This window comes from Bos indicus x Bos taurus, chromosome 19 (assembly GCF_003369695.1).
Source record: "Bos indicus x Bos taurus breed Angus x Brahman F1 hybrid chromosome 19, Bos_hybrid_MaternalHap_v2.0, whole genome shotgun sequence".
Classification (NCBI taxonomy): Eukaryota; Metazoa; Chordata; class Mammalia; order Artiodactyla; family Bovidae; genus Bos; species Bos indicus x Bos taurus.
The window spans coordinates 23,827,187-23,848,886 of NC_040094.1; the positions used below are offsets into that span (position 1 = coordinate 23,827,187).

The 21,700-nt window shown below is 44.7% G+C and overlaps 2 protein-coding genes across 2 annotated transcripts in view; both read right to left on the reverse strand.

Moving 5' to 3' along the window:
* PRPF8 (pre-mRNA processing factor 8) overlaps positions 1–228 on the reverse strand; it is a 32,676-nt gene extending 32,448 nt beyond the window's left edge. Inside the window, exon 1 of the mRNA XM_027519408.1 lies at positions 137–228. The gene's annotated coding sequence lies outside the window, so the exon portion shown is untranslated. The remainder of the gene's footprint in view (positions 1–136) is intronic.
* Positions 229–19,302: 19,074 nt separating this feature from the next.
* TLCD2 (TLC domain containing 2) lies at positions 19,303–21,598 on the reverse strand. The gene is made up of 4 exons (XM_027518958.1): positions 21,242–21,598; positions 20,933–21,015; positions 20,633–20,715; positions 19,303–20,066 (listed from the first exon to the last, which is right to left on the reverse strand). The coding sequence occupies exons 1-4, from the start codon at positions 21,415–21,417 to the stop codon at positions 19,614–19,616; spliced, it is 795 nt and encodes a 264-aa protein (XP_027374759.1). The 5' UTR covers positions 21,418–21,598; the 3' UTR covers positions 19,303–19,613.
* Positions 21,599–21,700: the final 102 nt, after the last annotated feature.

The following is a 21,700-nucleotide window of genomic DNA, read 5'->3' on the forward strand; positions in this document are numbered from 1 at the left end:
TCGAAACCCCCCGCCTGCAGTTCCGCCTCGCTCAGAGTGCGCCGGCCCAGTCCGTCTGGCCGCTCAGCCCCACTGGCCGCTCAGCCCCAACCTAACCTCGCCTCCCGCAGCCTGGCCCTTACAGTCTGCCACGCACCCCTACAGCCCCTCACACAGGCGGCCGCTTTTCAACAAGGCAATGGCGGCAAGCCTACGTCCGCTCCTCGTTCCCAAAGCCAGGAAGTACGCAACCCAGGTTCAGCGGTTGGCCCAATAGGCGCCAAAGTACTCAGACGGTTTGGCGAACTCACCAAATAGAGTTGGAATTTGGGCAGGAAGGGGCGGGACCAAGGACGGAAGTGTTGAGCGCGAGGGGGTGTGGCCGGAATGGCTGCAAGCCCCTCCTTCCGCTTTTTTAGAACAGTTTCTAGGGCCTCAGCTGCGACTGGCCTGAAAGTGAAAGTGTTAGTTGCTCTGCTGTGTCGACTTCTTTTAAGCTCCACGGACTGTAACCCGCCAGGCACTTCTGTTCATGGGATTCTCCAGGCAAAAATACTGGAGTGGGTTGCCATTCCCTTCTCCAGGGGCTCTTCCTGACCCAGGGATCGAACCCGGCCTCCTGTATTGCAGGCAGATTCTTTACTGTCAGAGCTACCAGGGAAGCAACTTTGCGACTCGCCTGGGGCCACTGGAAACCCAAGCTTCCAGAATTTTAATAAATTTGTCGAAATTTGGGGCTGCCCAGGTGGCTCAGTGGTAAAGAATCCGCCTGCCAATGCAGGATTGGCAGGAGACACGGGTTTGATCCGTCGGTTGGGAAGATCCGCTGGAGGAGGAAATGGCAACGCACTCCAGTATTCTTACCTGGAGAATCCCATAGTCAGAGAAGCCTGACGGGCTACAGGAGTCAGACACGACTGAACACGCATGCACGTGGGAATTTGCACTTTACTCTGTGTCTAGGCTTCTGTATTTAGACTTGACGTGCAGTATTAGCTCCGAGTCAGTCAGTCTTTTGTTCATGCGTTCAGTCGTTAATTCAGCCATCATTTATTGAAGGCTCACTAATGTATCAGGGGTTGGGGAGAGGGGAAAGCCAACCGCAAGGAGCTCAACAAGTTGCCCTGAGGTAGACAAGAACCCAAGCTCTTGTGATGCTCTGTGATAGGAATTCGGGGGCAGGGTATTTAACCCTTTGTTGTCAAAGAGGAGTTAGTCAATGAACCGTCAAAAATAAAAGAGGTGGTGGGGAACTACATTGCAGAAAATTTTCTCCCCCTCCCTCTTCATTCCTATTTTCTGTCTCTGGCAACCCTATGGAGTGTATAATGAATACCCTATAACTGTTTCTTAACTCTTTAGTTACGTCTTTCTGCTTGAATTGCCCTACAATCTCCTTTCCTTCGTTTTACATTTCATCCCTCTTGCTCCATTTTTGGTAACAACGTTGAATCTGACTTGGGTCAGTTTGTTCAAACACAAGTTTATTGTGGGGGATGTAGAGGACTTGTAATCCTTACAGCTTCTTCATCTAGATGGGAATTTAGGACTCACAGGAGAAAGTGACACCTATGCAAAGGAGAGTCCAGGCCATTGCAGGCTGGTGTGGAGGTTTATGTAGTTCAAAGAAGAGAGGAAGAGAGGAGCAGTATTAGAGATGTGCTGGAGATGGGTGATATAAGGGATTTGAGGAGGTGAAGAAAGAGGAAGGAAAAAGGAATCCCAGGTGGTGGTAAATGCTAAGGTTAGAGTTTGGAAAGAAAAAAATATGGCATGTTCTGAAAGCAACCAACAAATCAACCTGGCTGCAGTAGAAAGTCCAGTATCATCTTTATTATGTTCATCACTGTCAGTGTCCTGAAGTTCTTAGCACTTGTATAAGGTTCACTGTGTGCCAGGCATTATTCTAAAACCTGCTAAAATTCTAATATCATCTGTTTTAGTTAATGGTATTGTACCAATGTCCACTTCCTAGTTTCTATTGTCCTCCTACTGTTATGTCCTGTTGCTATGTAAGAAGTTCTCAAGCAGGTGAAGGGTACACAGGGACTCACTGTACTATTTTCTAAATGGCATTATTGAGAAATAATTTGCATTCCATAAAGTTCACCTGTTTAAAGTATACAATCCAATGGCTTTTAATATATTTACAGAGTTGTGCAATTACCAGTACCTAATTCTGAAACATTCTCGAAAGAAATCATGCACCTACTAGCATTCACACCCCATTTCTTCCCACCTCCTTCTCCTCAGCCCTTCAGTTCACTCACTTAGTCGTGTCCAACTCTTTGAGACCCCATGGACTGCAGCACACCAGGCTTCCCTGTCCATCACCAACTCACAGAGCTTACTCAAACTCATGTCCATCAAGTTGGTGATGCCATCCAACCGTCTCATCCTCATAGTTCCCTTCTCCTCCCACATTCAACATCTCCCAGCATCGGTGTCTTTTCCAATGAGTCAGTTCTTCCCATCAGGTGGCCAAAGTAGTGGAGTTTCAGCTTCAGCATCAGTCCTTCCAATGAACACCCAGGACTGATTTCCTTTAGGATTGACTGGTTGGATCTCCTTGCAGTCCAAGGGACTCTCAAGAGTCTTCTCCAACACCACAGTTCAAAAGCATCAATTCTTTGGTGCTCAGCTTTCTTTATGGTCCAACTTTCACATTCATACATGACTACTGAAAAAACCATAGCTTTGACTAGACGGACCTTTGTTGGCAAAATAATGTCTCTGCTTTTGAATGTGCTGTCTAGGTTGGTCATAGCTTTTCTTCCAAGGAGCAAGCATCTTTTAACTTCATGGCTGAAGTCACCATCTGCAGTGATTTTGGAGCCCAAGGAAATAAAGTCTCTCACTGTTTCCATTGTTTCCCCATCTGTTTGCCATGAAGTGATGGAACTGGATGCTGTGATCTTAGTTTTCTGAATGTTGAGTTTTAAGCCAACTTTTTCACTCTCCTCTTTCACTTTCATCAAGAGGTTCGTTAGTTCTTCTTTGCTTTCTGTCATAAAGGTGGTGTCATCTGCATATCTGAGGTTATTGATATTTCTCCCAGCAATCTTGATTCCAGCTTGTGCTTTATCCAGCCCAGCATTTCGCATGATGTACTCTGCATCAAGTTAAATAAGCAGGGTAACAATATACCCAGTTGTGGATGTGACTGGTGATGGAAATAAAGTCTGATAATGTAAAGAGCAATATTGCATAGGAACCTGGAATGTTAGGTCCATGAATCAAGGCAAACTGGAAGTGATCAAACAGGAGATGGCAAGAGTGAACATTGACATTTTAGGAATCAGCGAACTAACATGGACTGGAACTCAGATGATCCATTATATCTACTACCATGAGCAAGAATCCCTTAGAAGAAATGGAGTAGCTGTAGGGTAAGGGAGTTAGAGAAGGCAAGGTTTGGAAAAAGAACGAGAGCAGCACTTTCCAGGAACAGATCACCTTTGATGAGGTGAGAAGGGGCAGCAGTCAGATTAGTGAGCTGCTGCACTAACCCAAGAAAAGAGTAAGTATATTAGGCATATATGTGGAACTCTACTGTCTTAAGGGGGCCTGTTCTTATCCAAGGTTGTTCGGAGTAGTTATCTCTTAAAAGGCTAGGGCAAGGAATTCTGGAGATCGGCCAGAGGCTGGACCAGCTGGAAGCTGGGCGTAATCAACCTTAAGGTCCTTTTTTTTTCTTCCGGTGAGAGAGTTCTTTGTTTTGCATAGAATGGTGGGGAGGACCCAGAGGGGAGTTTTAACTCCAGGCTATTTTGAGCCTTGTAACTTTCCTTCAGTAGCCCTCACAGTAAACAAGAGTCTGAAATGCAGTACTTGGATGCAATCTCAAAAATGACAGAATGCTCTCTGTTTCCAAGGCAAACCATTCAATATCACAGTAATTCAAGTCTATGCCCCAACCAGTAATGCTGAAGAAGCTTAAGTTGAACAGTTCTATGAAAACCTACAAGACCTTCTAGAACTAACACCCAAAAAAGATGTCGTTTTCATTATAGGGGACTAGAATGCAAAAGTAGGAAGTCAAGAGATACCTGGAGTAACAGGCAAATTTGGCTTTGGAGTACAAAATGAAGCAGGTCAAAGGTTAATAGGGTTTTGCCAAGAGAACGCACTGGTAATAGCAAACACCCTCTCCCAACAACACAAGAGAAGGCTCTACACGTGAACATCAACAAATGGTCAATACCGAAATTAAATTGATTATATTCTTTGCAGCCAAAGATAGAGAAGCTCTATACAGTTAGCAAAAACAAAACTAGGAGCTGACTGGCTCAGATCATGAACTCCTTATTGCCAAATTCAGAGTTAAATTGAAGAAAGTAGGGAAAACCACTAGACCATTCAGGTATGACCTAAATCAAATCCCTCCTCAGCCCTAGGCAAATACTAATCTACTTTTTTTCTCTATAGATTTGCCTGATCTGGATATTTCATATAAATGGAATCATAAGATAGTGACTTTTTAACTTTTGTGACTGGCTTCTTTTACTTAGCACGTCTTTGAAGTTCATCCTTGTTGTATCACATATGTTTTCTTTGGAGAAACATCCTTTCAGATCCTTTGCCTGTTTTAAAATGGAACTGTCTCTATGTATTCTAGATACAAGTTCCCTGTTATATATATGATATGCACAATTTTTCTCCTGTTCTTTGGATTATCTTTTCACTTTCTGGGTGATATTCTTTGAAGCACATTTTTAATTTGTATGAAGCCTAACTTATCAGATCTTCTATTGCTTATGACTTTGGTGTCACATCTCAGAAATCATTGCCTAACCCAAGAGAGATAATATCTATTTCATAAGGTTGTTTTGAGGATTGAGTTAGCTGATTTATTAACTGTTTTGAAATACTTTTTAGACTCACCTGGGCTTCCCTTGAGGCTCAGAAGTTAAAGTGTCTGCCTGCAATGCGGGAGACCCGGGTTTGCAATCCTAATTTGCAATCCTGTGTTTTCTTTCAAGAGTTTTATAGTTTCAGCTCTTACCTATTTATGATTCACTTTGAATTCATTTTTGCATAGGGGTCCAAATTCATTATTTTGCATATAGATATCCAATTGTTCCAACACCCTTTGTTAAAAAGACTACTCTTTGTTCTTTGTCAAAAACCAACTGACCATTTGTTTTCTCTATAGATTTGCCTGATCTGGATATTTCATATAAATGGAATCAAGCTCTCAATTCTGTCCCGTTGAGCTATATGTTTATCTTTATGCTCTCTCTGTTATTTTTGCAACTTCCATGTGAGTCTAAGTGAAGTGAGGTCACTCAGTCATGTCTGACTCTTTGCGACCCCATGGACTGTAGCCTACCAGGCTCCTCCCTCCATGGGATTCTCCAGGCAAGAGTACTGAAGTGGGTAGCCAGTTCCTTCTCCAGGGGATCTTCCCAACCCGGGGATCGAACCCAGGTCTCCCGCATTGCAGGCAGACACTTTAACCTCTGAGCCACCAGGGAAGCCCAGGTGACTCTAAAAAGTATTTCAAAACAGTTAACAAATCAGCTAACTTAATCCTCAAAACAACCTTATGAAATAGATATTATTTATCTCCATTTTACTGTGAGAAACCCAGACTCAGAAAGGTTGAGTAACCTGCCTTGGGGCACTTGATTAATTGCATAAACTATGTGTCAGGCTCTCTCTAACTTATATGCAACTGTTCATTTAATTGTCACAATAATTCAGTGAGGTAGGTGCTATTATTTAGCCTCATTTTGTAGATGAACAAACTGAAGCTCAGAGAAACCGAGTTTCTTGCTTAAGGCCGCACAGACAGCAAATAACAGAGATGGTAAATAATGGCTCTGGAGCTTGCGGGGTTTTTTTTTTTGGCTGTGTTGTCAAGATCTTTAGTTGCAGTGTGCAAGCTCAGTAGTTACTCTGTAGCATGTCGGATCTTGGATCAAACCCAGGTCCCCCTACATTACAAGGTGGATTTTTAAACACTGGACCACCAGGGAAGTCCCTGGAACTTCTGTTCTTAACCGTACTGCTATATCATCTTCTATTTTCTTCTCAGAAACATAAATGATACAGATGAGAAAATTGGGACCAAATCAAAGCTGGTCTTGAATTCCAAACAGAGTTTTGACCTAATTGCCAACGATTTCCAAACTTTTTCTTTTAAAGATGGAAAACACTTGTGCCAACAAAATAATTTGCAAATGAAGAAACTAAGACTAAAAGAATTAAGAATGTCTCTTAATGCCTTGTAACTGTTCAAACACAGTGTGTCTTGAGTTAATCTGATGAAGTTCAGTTGAATAGGAAAGTGACCAAACCAGAAACAGATCAGAACAGAGAATATTAGCTGCCAGTGTTATTAATTGCAGCCAAACCAGTCTCCTCATTGTTTGAGAAGTTTAAAACTGAACTTGGAGGGGACTATGGGTCATCTAGGTCAGGGTCCCCAGCCTTTTTGGCACCGCGGATAATTCAAGCACATGATATTTATTGTGTGTTATATGTGTTAGTTGCTCAGTCATATCCGACTCTTTGTAACCCCACCCCACCCCCAACCGCCCTGCTTTGTGACCATGTGGGCCATAGCCTGCCAGGCTTCTCTGTCCATGGGATTTTACCAGCAAGAATACTGGAGTGGGTAGCCATTCCCTTCTCCAGGGGATCTTCCCAACCCAGGGATTGAACCCAGATATCCTGCATTGCAGGAAGATAGATTCGTTACCATCTGAGCCACCATTAAGCATCAGATCCTGGAGTTTGGGGACCCCTGATATAGATGAAGGAGTCTTCTGGCTTAAAATATTCAAGTGGCAGTCTAGGAACACAGAAGAGAGGTTGAACTATCAGTTCATGAGAAAGCCAGGAGAAAAAAATCAGTACATAGAAAAAAGAATAACAGAAAACTGATGAGGAAGGCTGGAGAAACACATGGTCTGGAATACGAAAAGGCCCGAAAAACCCAGGGAGGTCACAGCTGGAAAAACTGGAAGAGGCGCAAGGAAGGAAGACTTTCAAGAAAAAGAAGCCCTCTGTCATGTGAAATGATGTACGAGGTAGAAAGACTGAGAAAGGATACAAGCTCGAAAGTTTTCTGACCTAGGAGAGCAGTGTCATAAAAATAAGGGGAGAGGAAGCGTCTCAGTTGCCAAGGAGGATCATGAAACAATGGAGGAAATGGGAATCCACCATTCATTTGAAAATTTGGACATGAAAAAAGATAAGAATTTAAACCAAGCAAGAGGGTTAAGAGAAATTGAGATGAGAAAGAAAGATTAGAATCACAGAACCAACAAAGACATCAGAGATTATTGTGCCCAAACTCCTCTTCAGTGCAGGATGTCTTTGCAAAGTATACTTAACACTGAAAAGATTTCATTCTACAAAGGCTTAATGCACACCTCCCGGTGCTGGCCTTGCCAGGGTGCCCAGATATAGAGGAGAGCAGACCAAACAGAGGCCATGTGTGGTGGGAGCTTGTATTCTAGATGGGAACACAGATGTTAAATAGCTAGCTATACATTTAAGATTTTCATAGTTCTTGTTGTTGTTCTACCAGTTTATTGCTACCAACCCATCTCCCTCCACCCTCCTTATGCATGCGTGCTCAGTCATGTGACCCCATGGACTGTAGCCTGCCAGACTCCTCTATCCATGGGCTTTTCCAAGCAAGAATATTGGAGTGGGTTGCCATTTCCTTCTCCAGGGAAGAGTTTTAGTTTTTACAAAGTTAAGAGTCTTATAGAACTTGTTCCAATGGTTTGTTCCAAAGCACAGCCAACAATGCTCCCTCTATTTCTCTCTCCCCAAAAGAAATCACTTTTACCAATGTTAGCTGATTATTTTGGCCTGTTTTTCTGTTTCACCAAGCAATAAGCTTATATCGCTATTTCTCGACTTTCTACTTTGCGGCATTATCTACTCATTTTCCACTGTAGAAGATGAAGATCCTGGGAATTCTCTGGCCGTTCGGTGTTTAGGACTTTGTGCTTTCACACCAGTGAGGGGTGGGGGACAGGTTCAATTCCTGGTTGGAGAACTAAAATCCCACAAACCCACAGAGCAACCACACACAAATAAAAAAACGGAGCTCCAACACCTCCCCTTAGCCTCTCATGTGCGTGTATGTGCTTCCCACTACCCCATACTCCCAATATGATTGTGACTTTGGTGAGATTAATAATCAAGGTTTACATAACTGTGCATGCAGTAGTAATAGCTAGGCCTTATAGAGCATTTTGGAGAAGGCAATGGCAACCCACTCCAGTACTCTTGCCTGGAAAATCCCATGGACGGAGGAGCCTGTTGGCTGCAGTCCATGGGGTCACTAAAAGTCGGACAGGACTGAGCAACTTCACTTTCACTTTTCACTTTCATGCATTGGAGGAGGAAATGGCAACCCACTCCAGTGTTCTTGCCTGGAGAATCCCAGGGACGGGGGAGCCTGGTGGGCTGCCGTCTCTGGGGTCGCACAGAGTTGGACACGACTGAATTGACTTAGCAGCAGCAACAGCAGCATAGAGCATTTACTCTGTGTCAGGAACTTTTCTAAGCACGTTAACATTAATTCATTTAATTCTCATGATAATCCTATTATTGTCCTTCCATTATACAAATAAGGGAACTGGGACACAGAGAGGTCAAGTAACTTGCCCAACACCACGCACGTAACTAGTAAGTGGAAAATCTGGGATTTAAATCCAAGTATTCTGGCTGTTGAAGCCAGGACCTATTGTACCCACCCTGGCTTTCTGTGAAGGACTCAGCAGTACTGGAGTGCGTGCCCAGCCTCTGAGATGCTCAATTATTTCCTAAGTTTTCAAGTACAGCCCTACCTCCTGGGCAGACATCGCGCCTTTGCTAAGCATCCAGGCTATAGGGAGGGAACCTGCACCTTCCCTCCCTCTTCCCCAAAGTTGTCCTCTCTCCCTCCCCTCTGTCAAGTGCAATCACTTCCAGCTGGCTGATATTGTCACTACTTTATATGAAGTTAAAATATAAAACAAACACGGTTCAGTGGTTAGGACTCCGCCTTCCAATGCAGTGGGTGTGGGTTCGATCTCTGGTCAGGGAGCTAAGATCCCATGTGACTTGTGGCCAAAAAATCAAACCAAACCAAAACATAAAACAGAAGCAATAGTGCCATAATTCCATAAAGACATTAAAAACCCGTCCACATTAAACAAATCTTGAAAAAAATAAAAACAATTACGCACACAAACTTTATTATGCTTCTCTGTTCACAGGCACCCACAGATTTGCAGCTTACTTATTCAAGTAGCAAACTATGATTACATTTCCTTCCAAGCAACTGTTTGTTTTCCCATAGTTAGTAGCTGTATTTGCTTAGTTTTTTGTTGTTTTTTCCTATGGATCCTCTGCCAACTCCCGCTCTGGCTGTTCGTTGGTTTTTAAATCTGTTTTAAAATGTTCAGACATATAAGGTAGTCTATCAATTTCACCTTCCCCTGCAAAAAAAGTCTTTCCCAGAGCTTCATGAGCTGCTGCAGAATATCTAGTTTCCCTCTCTATTTGTTGTATAGCTCTCTTCCTAGGATCCCCTTTCACCATCAACCTGGGAAGTCCTATCTTCTATGTTGGATCTCCTGTTTTCTATTAATATGTCTGGGTCTTCTTTCTTGGTTGACTTCTTTAATTTGATGGAGTGTGTTTTCTAGTGGCTTTCTGAGAAGGGTTCATGGCAGATAAATGTTTTTAGACTTTGCATGCCTGAAAATACCTTTATTCTGCCGTCATACTTGATTGATGGTTTGACTGGATATCTTATTCTATTTCCCCCAAATTTTTGGCGAACTTGCTTGATTGCCTTTTAGCTTCCAGTGTGTTGTTTAGAAGTTCGATGTCGTTTTGATTCCTGGTGTTCGTATGTAGCATTTCCCTCTTCCCCTCTGAAGCATTCATCTCAATGTTCTGAAATTTAATTCTGTTGTTGCTCAATGTGAATCTGTCTCCTTTCACTCTTCTGGGAATTTCAATGATCCATCAGTATGGAAACTCATGTCCTTTGGTTTTGAAATTTTTCTTTCATGATTTCATTTATGATTTCCTTTTTCTTTTCTGTCTTTCCTTCCTGTTTCTCAATTTTCTCTTTCTCTTCATTATTCTAATGTTGGGTGTCTTGGACTAGTACCATGATTGTCTCATTTTTGTTCCTAATATCTTCTTTCTGGGAGATTTTCTCAACTTTATCTTCCAACTTTATCTTTCCAATATCACACTTCTAAATACTCTTTTATTTATTTATTTTTTTTCATAGTGGTACTTGCTTTATTAAATACTCTTTTAATTCTGACTGGATTTAAAAAAAAATTTGGGAGCATTATTTCATGCTTACAGTATATTCTCTTATCTCTCTGAGGAAAATAATGAGTTTTTCCTCAAGTTTTATTTTCCATGAATGGCCTTTACTCTCTCTGTGTTTTCCCCTGTTTTTCACATTCTATATTTTTCATGTTAGAGGCTTTCCTCAAGAGCTCATAATCAGTCCTTCTATTAAACTTGTAATAAGCACTTCCAATGAGAAGTGAGAGTGTATAAGATAAAGGGAGTGGAGTAGAAGGAGGGGAGCCAGGAAGACGGAAACAGGGGAGAATGGAAAGCCTACCAGGCGCTGGGCATTGTCTGTGCAAGGTCCTGAGAAAGGAAGGAGCACGGTGTATTTTATAAACTGAATAAAGCCACCCAAAGAGTGACACAGAGGGAGCTCCCCAGCAGTCCAGTGATTAGGACTCAGTGCGTTCACTGCCAGGACCAGGTTCAAATCTTGGTCAGGAAACTAAGTCGCATGGCAGGGTGGAAAAAAAAGGTTGGCAGGGGAGTGAAACAAAGTACCATGGGGCTTCCTTGATAGTCTAGTGGTTAAGAATCCACCTGCCAATGCAAGGAACATGGCTTCGACCCCTGGTCTGGGAGGTTGCCACATGCAGAGAGGCAACTAAGCCTGGCCACCACAATTACTAAAGCCCATGAGCCCTAGAGCGTGTGCTCCCCAACAAGAGAGAAACCACTGCAAGGAGAAACCCGCACATGGCAACGAGTAGCCCCCGCTCCCCGCCACTTGAGAAAGCCTGCCAGTGACGAAGATCCAGCACAGCCAGAAATAAACCTGAAAAATAACAAAGACAGTACCACAAATCTGGACAGTAGACAAGGGTCACCATGCAGAAGCCTACAGGTCGTATCATGATTTATATATCTATCTGAAAAAGGAGGAACACTGGATGTATTAAGCAGAGAATGACATGATCCAATTTGCATTTTAACAACCATAGACTGATCACTATGGGGAGAGTAGTCACTAGGCCATCATCATGTCACCTAGGGTAGAGATGATGGTGACTTCAGCCAGGGTGGGATAAGAGAAATGGAAAGGAATGAATGTGAAAGCCATTCTGAACTCAGTGATTAATTGGACATGTGTGTGTGTGGGAGTGGGAGGTGGAGTGGTATGGCTTGAGGATGATTCTTAAGTTCCTGTCTTACCCTGTGAGTTGATGGCAGTGCTATGCACAGACCAGGAGCACAGCAAAGGGTGCAGGTCTTCGGGGAAACATCCTGGACGAACCCTTGAATGTCAGAATGCAACAATCCCTTCCTCAACATGTTGTCAGGTCATCTTCAATCTGTGGATGACCCATTTCTACATCCCTTACCTCTGGTTTCCCTCCTTTGGATGACTCCTACTTTCTCAATTTCCCACCTTAAAAAAATTTTTTTCAACGTGTTTGGCTGTGCTGAGTCTTAGTTGCGGCATGCGAGATCTTTGATCTTCATTGTAGCATGCGAACTCTTAGTTTCTGCATCTGGGTTCTAGTTCCCTGACCAGGGAGCAAACCTGGGCCCCCTGCATTGGGAGTTCAGAGTCTTAGCCACTGGACCATGGGGAAGTCCCTCAATTTCCCACTTTAACCATATCCTCCCTGTATCTCCCTGCAGCCTGGTCACTGTCTTGTTTATTCACTGTTACATCACCTATGGACTTTTATAAATACTTGCTGAAAGGAAAAATAGAGTGGTGTGGGCCAATCATAGTTAGAGCCATAAAATAAAACAGCACATTTTCGTGGATCCTAACACCAACAGTTTCACTTGACATTTAGTAAAATTTAAAAAAAATTTTTTTCAAGTATTACAACTTTTAAGTGATTTCAAGTGTTATTTTATATTTAAAGAGATGGGAAAAGATTTTGAAGCAGACTGCAAAGTTCACATGAATTTTTAAAATTCAATATATGTCAAGGAAAGCCTGTAGCAGCTACCCTAGGCTAGGCCCCCCTCTCTCCCTCCTCCCATTTCCTCCATGCTCCCAGCCTCCAACCCCTGCTTGCTGCCAGGGTGGAAACATTTGGATTCTAGGAAGAGCTGGGGTTAGGGAAGGAAGGGCACGAGCATGAAGAAAACAACGTTTGGACAAGCTGCCGAGGGAAGCTAAGAAGGGCTGATGGGCAGTATCTTTCTGGGCCAACACAGCAGCAGGAATCTGTGGCATCCTTGTTCCTTGGCTTCTCCGTCCTCTAGTGGTGCCCTGACCTGGGATCTGGGGCACAGCGAGCCTCTGTGCCAGTCTCTCTGCCCCAGGGATTAGCAGTGCCAACCAGTGAAGTTCAAGGAGGTGAAGGAGCCCTTCCAAGGGCACAGGCTGGCAGGTCAGAATGACAGGACAAAGTTTAATCCAAAGGAATCATTTACCATCCTTGGAATGTCAGCTACTATGCCAGAGCCCGTGTTGGGGTTGGATGGTGACAGGGTGGAAGAACCGCTGCAGGAACCTCTCATTTCACTCTGTAAGAATGACCTCCTAGGGACTTCCCTGGGGATCTGGTGGTTAGGATTCAGTGCTTCGAGTGCAGGGGGCACGACTTTCATCCCTAATCAGTGAACTAAGATCCCACATGCCATGCTGCGCGACCAAAAAAAAAAAAAGAATGACTTCCTAGTCTTCTACTCTTAAAGCCCACATGGCCTGCATTCTTATCTCAATGAAAAGAGCTCATTCAGTCTGAGAATCACTTTCATTTCAGCGTATACTTCCTGTGGAAGATGTGAAGGTTTGTCCCCCACCTGGTTCAGTTCAGTTCAGTTTAGTCACTCAGTTGTGTCCGACTCTTTGCGACCCCATGAACCGCAGCACACCAGGCCTCCCTGTCTGTCACCAACTCCCGGAGTTTACTCGAACTCATGTCCATTGAGTTGGTGATACCATCTAACCACCTCATCCTCTATTGTTCCCTTCTCCTCCTGCCTTCAATCTTTCCCATCAGGGTCTTTTCAAATGAGTCAGTTTTTTGCTTAAGTGGCCAAAGTATTGTTATTTCAGCTTCAGCATCAGTCCTTCCAATGAATATTCAGGACTGATTTCCTTTAGGCTGGACTGGTTGGACCTCCTTGCAATCCAAGGGACTCTCAAGAGTCTTCTCCAATACCACAGTTCAAAAGCATCAATTCTTTGGCACTCAGTTTTCTTTATGTCCAACTCTCACATCCATACATGACCACTGGAAAAACCATAGCCTTGACTAGACGGACCTTTGTTGGCAAAGTAATGTCTCTGCTTTTTAATATGCTGTCTAGGTTGGTCATAACTTTCCTTCCAAGGAGTAAGCGTCTTTTAATTTCATGGCTGCAATCACTATCTGCAGTGATTTTGGAGCCCAAAAAATAAAGTCAGCCACTGTTTCCACAGTTTCCCCATCTATTTGCCATGAAGTGATGGGACCAGATGCCATTATCTTCGTTTTCTGAATGTTGAGCTTTAGGCCATCTTTTTCACTCTCCACTTTTACTTTCATCAAGAAGCTCTTTAGTTCTTCTTTGCTTTCTATCATAAAGGTGGTGTCATCTGCATATCTGAGGTTATTGATATTTCTCCCAGCAATCTTGATTCCAGCTTGGGCTTCCTCCAGCCCAGCGTTTCTCATGATGTAGTCTGCATATAAGTTAAATAAGCAGGGTAACAGTATACAGCCTTGACGTACTCCTTTTCCTATTTGGAACCAGTCTGTTGTTCCATATCCAGTTCTAATTGTTGCTTCCTGACCTGCGTACAGGTTTCTCAAGAGGCAGGTCAGGTGGTCTGGTATTCCCATCTCTTTCAGAATTTTCCACAGTTTATTGTGATCCACACAGTCAAAGCCTTTGGCATAGTCAATAAAGCAGAAACAGATGTTCACCTGGTTAGAGGGAGGGAAAGAATGTGCTCTCAACAGTGAGTTAAGTGATGTTCGTGTTGTCAGGGGAATGCCGAAACGGACCTCTGCCCTGCGCAATGACTACATTCCTGAAAAGTGCAGAAATCAATACTTGGTGAATAGAAGTTTGGCTTTCCAGCTGAAGAAGCATCCTGAATTATAAATACCACTTCAGAGACAATTTGTCTGATTTGATTGATCTTCAGTTGTCAACTTTCTACAGGTTTCTCCCTTTCTCAGGCTTCCTATAAAGAAAGGGGCAAAATAGTGTATCAGAATGTTCCCTGGATTCTTCTTCTGGTTGTGCCACAAACTAGTCGGGTGTGCTTGGATAAGTTGCTTTTCTTTTTTGTTTTTAAGTAATTTTAAAATTTTTATTTGTTTATTTATTTAGTTGTGCCATTCATTCAGGATATTTAGCTGCTGTGTATGAACTCTTAGTTGCAGCATGTGGGATCTAGTTCCCTGACCAGAGATCTAACTCGGGCCCCCAGCATTGGGAGCACAGAATCTTAGCCACTGGATCACCAGGGAAGTCCCCTCACTTAACTTTTCTAGGCTTTAATTTTCTGCAAGGAAATTCGCTGGCAGATCAGTGGTTAGAACTTGGTGCTTTCACTGCCAGGACCTGGGTTCAATCCCTGGTTGGGGAACTAAGATCCCCACACGCCAAAAGGCATGGCCAAAAATAAATAAATAAAATACACATAAAAAAGGATTAAGAATTTAAATGGTAAGATAATCTTGAAGGTCATATATTAATAAAGACTCACTGTTACAAGTAAAAAAAAAAATTTGTTCATACTCACTAAAGCAAATCTGGGAGTTTTTAGAGTTGTGTAACTGAATGGTCTGGGGGATGGGGGGTGGAGTTCTTGCTTCAGGTAGAGCTTGATCCAGATATTTAAATGCTGGTAGAAATCTGTCTGTATTCTGAATCTTTTTTTCTGTCTTGGCTTCATGCTCATGGAAGTTATCTTATATCAACCTGGATTAACGACGTTAGCACATAGTGCATCTCAACCAAAAGTTCTAGCAGAAGGCAAGGTGTGGGGGCTCACAGTTCTGCCCAAGTCATAGGCTCATCTCAAAGAAAAAGGATACCATGTTCAGATTGGCTAGCCCTGAGTCACATGCCCAATGAGAGGAGAGGGAGAGAGGAGCTAAGCAGGCAGAAATAGCAGATGTTGGACACAGGTGCTATAATAGAAAACAAACATATATATGGGCTTGAGTCTAGGCCCTGTCACTAACCGGCTAGGTAATCCTGAGTAAGTTATCTTGGTTTTCTCATCTGAAAAATAGGATGGTGACTTTCCTGGTGGCACAATGGTTAAGAATCTGCCTGCCATTTCAGGAGATATGAGTTCCATCCCTGGTCCGGGAAGATCCCACATGCTGCAGGGCAACTAAGCCCATGTGCCACAACTACTGAGCCTGAATTCTAGGGCCCACAGGTCACAAATACTGAAGTGCACGTGTCTAGAATATGTGCTCCCCAACAAGGGAAACCTGAACACCACCACTAGGGAATAGCCTCCACTCACTGCGACTAGAGGAGGCCTGCAAGCACCAACGAAGACTCAGTGCAGCCAAAAATTAAATATATATATATATATTTATGTATATAGGATGTCTCTATTGTGTGGGGTTAAATGAGAGAAGGTATCAAAGGTGCCTCATGTGGAAGGCTCATGACACATGTTCAGCCTAGGATGGTGTGACTTTCATTAACGATTCTGAACAAATACTGCATTTCAATGAAGGAGCAGCTCTTTAGAGAATAACTTCCCTTGTGTAATCACCTGGAGAGTGAGGGCTCCTAACCTTCAGCCGAACAAATCCAGATTTTACATATAACAGGCTTTGACAACTCAGTTATGGATATTTCTGTTTAATTTTCTTGTTAACTCAGGATAAATTTAAAAATTCTTTTGGATTCAACCCTTGGCATTTGAGAATCACTCTAAATTGTCTGAATCTTTTCTCTTGCTCTAAGTCCATTCTACTGAAGACGTTTGGTTCGCCTTTTCAGAGTAGAGGCTCTAGGGCTTTGTAGATTAAAGAGTTAGTGCCAAGAGATCTTCTCACAGCAAAGCTTCCATAAGCCAGCATCACATTATAAACCAGGACACCTCTGGAGCCAAGAAAAGCGACTCAAAGTCACCATATTCACAAAAGACTGATGATCTTATTTACATAGCAGTTTATTAATTTTTGATCAGGATAGTGTTCTGAAACCATAAAATATCAATGCTTCCCATCCAGGAAATCCTCTCCCTTATGCCAAAGGACAAAGAAGTTATCAGCCAGTAGCTCAGTGGGCACGGAGTCAATCTTTGCGATCATGTCATCTCCCCTGCCAGGTAAGTATGGAGTCAGTCTTGAGGACCACTTCACTGGGCCATGGTGAGGCTCGCTAGAGCACCGCCATGGCAACCCAACTCACTGTACCAAATTTAGCATCTGCCAACCTCCACCATGGCAACCCAACTCATTGTAACAAATTTAGCATCTGCAAACCTCTGCATTTTTTAGCTTCTCTTTTCTAGGCTTTCAACTGACTATGCCTCTTTGATTCACATCATTTATACCTGGTTCACAATACATATAACACCAGTTGATGAGATGTCCACTTACTCAATTATAATCACAGTCCAGTCCCGCCCTTCTGAAGTTTCACTGGGTCACTGTGATGGAAAATTGTGTGTGATCCCAAATTCTCCAGGTGTCCACTTACATCCTGCCCCCTGCCCCTCAATTAGCTAAATCACTTCCTATGTTTTAAGAGTTAACCCATAGGAATAGCTATTTTTCACCTCATATTTCCCTCTATGATGGTTTTTCCTTTCTCCATCTTGGGCACCCTTCATAGATACTACCAAGTTTTCCCAAGAGGGGAACTCGCTTGAACCGTGAATTCATGACAGCAACTGAAGAAAAGGTGTAGGGATTAGAATGATTCAGTATTGACATCAACACATAGTTTGGGAACAGATTCCTCCTATCGTTTGTCACATTTTTCTTTGAAAGCTCGAGACAATGTTTTTGTTAATCAAGGCATTTGGTTAACATAACAATTGAGTTTTGAAGATACTACTTTATTAGGTCTTGGGATTTCCCTTGTGGTTCAGTGGCTAAGACTCCACTCTCTCAGAGCAGAGGGCACAGGTTTGATCCCTAGTCAGGGAACTAAGATCCCACACACCAAATGGCATGACCAAAAAAAAAAAAAAAAAAAAGAAATCTCTATCTCAGTTTCTACACCTTTGCATCTCTGGTTTTAGTCTGACTACATTCAAACCCTCTGCTCTTATTTTCTGCCTGTGCTTACTTCCAACTGTTGCAGTTTCTCCTTGTCTCTATTTGTCATTTTTCCCCTTTGTGCCTTGGTTTTAATGACTCTTTGATGGGGATATCTCACAATCTCTCTCTCTCTCTCTGTCCCCTCTCTATGTTTTTTCCTCTATCTATATGTTCCCTCTTTTTCCTAGTTCTTTTCTTTGAATGTTTATTTCATCGTTCTGCCCCCACGTCCTCTTTTTTCTGATTCTCTTCAGTCCCTTTGCTTATTCTTCTGTGTCATTTCCCATTTCCTATTCTTACTTCCCATCGTCCTACCAGCCTCTGCCTCTCAGTTCTTGTCTCTGTGTTGTGCACTGTAGCTGTTTGTGCTTTGTCTTTCTGCCGGTCTCCAACTCAACATATTGCACACTTTTTCTGTCAATGAATCTTTCCATTGACTGCCTCCTCTACCTTCTGTTCTGCTTCTCAGCTTCCCTGACTAATCTTCACCTCTTTCTCTCTTTTTTTGGTCACACCATGCAGCATTTGGGATCTTTGTTCCCCAACCAGGGATTGAACTCATGCCCCCTGCATTGGAAGTGCAGAATCTTAAACCACTGGACCACCAGGGAAGTCCCCCACTGGTCTCTATTACCACCTCTTTCTTCTCACTCTGCTAATCTATCAGCCACTACCACCTGTCTCCCCGGGATCTGGTGGTTCCTCCTTTTCACTCACTCTCCTTATTTCACCATCTAGACTATCTGTATCTTCCACCACTGGGGTCCTTTCCCATCAGCCTTTATTTCTATTTTGCTTGTTTTCTTTATGACCATTTAACCAATTCTATGATTTTGGTTCTTCTCAGTATCTATAATAGACTTTCTTGAAATTTCTGCCAAGGATTGTGTCTTGCCCTCCATCTCTCTTCGTCTCTGTCTCTTCTATGCAACAAATCTTTTCTTATCTGTCCTTCCGTCTGCATATGTCTGTTTCTTTCATTCCCTTTGTCTCTCTCTAGCTCAGCTTTTTGCTTTTATCTTTCTCTCGCTTTTGTCTCCTGTATCTTTTCTGTGGATAATTAAGGGTTATCTATTTCTTTCCCGTTGTTTAGTGGAATTGCAACTTTCATCTGCTTACAGTTCACACAACCTGGATGTTTTGCCTGCAGAAGGGAGGTGTCTTTTGCAATAGAAAAAAAAAAAAAAAGAAAAGAAAATGAAGTAGAAGCAGCAGAGGAGAAAGGAGAGCGTTCAAATTAATCCCAGAAGAGAGTCAGGTATTCCTTAATGCTTCTGCATCCAAGTGGAAGCCTCACCTCATTTGCTTCTGCCTCTGACTTCATTCTTCCATGAAAGCCCAAGCTTGGGAAGACCCTACACGGGGCTCTCAGAATGGGTGGTTGAGTTCCTGCTATGGCTCTTGACTTTAGTACAGTTTGGAGAAGACAGACCTAGCCAGGTGCTCATTCCTCTAATGAATCTCAGAAATCCTCTAAGAATCTGCACTTTCTTTGAAAAGGTGCAAAGACACTAAACAAAGGTAAAAGGAGGATGCTGGACACAGTTGGACTAGATTGAAATACAAACAGAATGATATGGTTTTGAGAACCAGAAACATCACCAGTTCCTTGTCTCTTAGCAACTGTTATGTCCATCCCTACTGGTTACACAGCACCTGTTGTACCCTCTTCCCTCTGCCATAATTTGGTCATAGATGAGGTCTCTCTTCTCTCTGATCTTCACCCCTTCTGACCAGATCTCTCTCTGATCCTAGAAGGACTTCCACTTTCATCATCTGTTCCTGTGCTAAAGCAGAGTCTCTGTTCCCATTGGCAGTTTCATCCAGCTTCATGTCTCCCACTACCCTTTATTGGTAGCACAGGCTGTACCTCTGGAATTAGTTTGCTGAAAAGGGCAGTAATCTGATGATGGGATTCAGTGAACCAGAAACATCACCAGTTTCTTGCCCAGGTTCCCATCATCCATGAATATTAGCATTTCTCCTCAGATCCTAGGAATGCAGGAGTTAGCTGGAAGAGGAACTGAGGTACTGAAAACCAAGTCCAGGCCTTGTCCCTGGGGGATAGTGCATTGAAGACGAGCATCTCCTGGTGTTAGTCTTCCCTCTCCAAGGCCTGGCAGAGGAGGAGCCTGAGGCTCAGTCTTTCAGGCTGAGAGTGGAATCATCCCTGGTGATGGCCTCACCATCACAATCGGTCCTGGTGCCCCTGGCTTCCTTGTTTCCAAGGATGGGTGGGCAGGGCCGAGATCGCAAAACATCACTGACCAAAATATGGACTCCCAAACTGATGCTCATGACACCCACAAAGGCCAGTCCAGTTCCACCAAGGATGACCAAAGCAAGAGGGATCTGGTGGCATTGCTGGAACAGCCACAGGCTCATCCATCCCAGCGGCACCAGGCGGAAGAGGACCAGGGTGGCCAGGGCGGCCCAGCTGGTCACGCTGAAGGCCAGAGATGGGGCCTGGCGAGAGAGCAGCAGCAGTTGGCGTAGGTGCAGGAAGATGGAGTTGAGCTCCAGGAGCAGAGACACCACAGAGAAGCCCACGTAGTGGCCGGACAGAACGGCGGTGCTGAGGCAGCTCACGACCTGGGGAGCCGAGGTCAGAGGTCAGAGGACCTTCCACGACCTACCACCCATGAGGTCCCAACACAATCAGGTCCCAGCATCCCAGTCCTCAAGAAGGGTTCCCAAGCATTTTGTGGCACTTCCCACAGAGCCCCCAACAAAGCCAACTTTATGTTTACCCTTATGTTAGGAGCCTGAATGGCCTTGAAACAGCCCTTCCATAGAATAGAATTGGAGCAGCTTTGGCCCGGGCTGTCTGCCCCCTACGATTTGCATTCCTGTGCTTTCACACCCTATCCCCACTCCCAGTACTGGGACTCCCCCTTCTTATTAAGCTCCATAGTCAATGTTTCTGCGATAGACTGGACACCTGTGGGAATCCAGTCTCCTTGGGAGACTGCAGTGCTGACTCCAGCTTTGGCCAGCAGTAATCCCCTCCCCGCAGTTCAGCCCAAGGTTGGGAGGATCAAGTGCCAGCAGGGGTTGGAAACTCTGGGGGAAGTCACAGGACAGAAAGCTGATGAGAGACCAGGAACCCCCAGGCTGGGCATGCCTCCTTCCCTGTCTCACCGCTTGCCAAGTCTCACCAGTGCATGGTGACAAACAAGATCCCAGGCCTGGCCCAAGGTCTGGTTCCACAACAAGTCAGTTCCATCTGCCAGGAAATAACCTGTGGGCAAGGAGGGGAGGCTGCTGTTACCCTTCCCCCAAGCCAGTGTCCAGTCTGGAGAAGAATCTCCACCTTTCCCTGCTCTTTAGTTTCCTCTCAGTAAAGCTGCCAGAAACATTTCACTCCATCAAGAAATGGAAGAGCGAAGGAGTCCTGGAATGACTTCTGGAAGTTTGTCCCCTGCCCCAGACTGGTCCAGCTTTCCCTGAAGACTCACCCACAGAGAAAGCCACCAGCAGCAGAGCCCAGGGAGGGTGGCCATGAATCGGGTCGGCGGCCATCTGAGGGTACAGCGACAGCCTGGAGGAGACCGGGGGAGCCATGGTCACCGTCTGTGTGGACACGGATCCATTCTCCGACTGTGGACGGATCGACACCACCCACTCATCCACGAACCCACCCCGGCCTCAGACACTTCGAGATCTCGCATGGATTCTGAAGATGCCCCCGGGTCTTTTAATCCCAGCCAACCGCCCCCCTCCCTCGCCCTCGCCACGGTGCCTCCGAAACCTCTTAAGCCTCGCACCCGAGCAGGGCCCCGGCCCCCGTAAGCAAGCTGTGCACCAGGGAGACACAAATGTTCCGCCACTTCCAGCGGTTCTGGGCGGCAGATCCCGGGGTGGGCAGCAGCTGCAGCCCCCAGTGCAGCCCCCGGAAGGCGGCAAAGGAGGCGCCAGTGACGAGGAGCCCGGAGGGCGCCATGGCCTGGCGGGCGGGCTACGTCCGGATCGGTCCCTGGGGCTCCCAGGCTCTAAGCCCCGACGCATCCAACACCCCGCTGCGGAGACTGCGAGCAGGTTTTGTGGCAAGGCGGGGTCCTTAGGTGCCCCGCCCGCTCCGCCTTCGGAATCGGCTTTAACTTTTCCAGGTCTCGTCCACGCCCCCAACCCCTGGCTGGGCGGTGATTGGAGAAGCCTTGGGGCCGCCGCCCCTTGAGCCACAGCAGCCGATCGCGTGCCGCCCTCGAGGGGGATGGAGGGTAGGG

Excerpts from the sequence above, each read along its gene's own strand:
- TLCD2 (XM_027518958.1), bottom strand. The coding sequence starts at position 21,417 with ATGGCGCCCTCCGGGCTCCTCGTCACTGGCGCCTCCTTTGCCGCCTTC. Across the intron at positions 21,016-21,241 it reads GGGGCCGGGGCCCTGCTCGG|GCTGTCGCTGTACCCTCAGA; the intron begins GTGCGAGGCTTA and ends GGTCTCCTCCAG. Across the intron at positions 20,716-20,932 it reads GCTGGTGGCTTTCTCTGTGG|GTTATTTCCTGGCAGATGGA; the intron begins GTGAGTCTTCAG and ends CCTTGCCCACAG.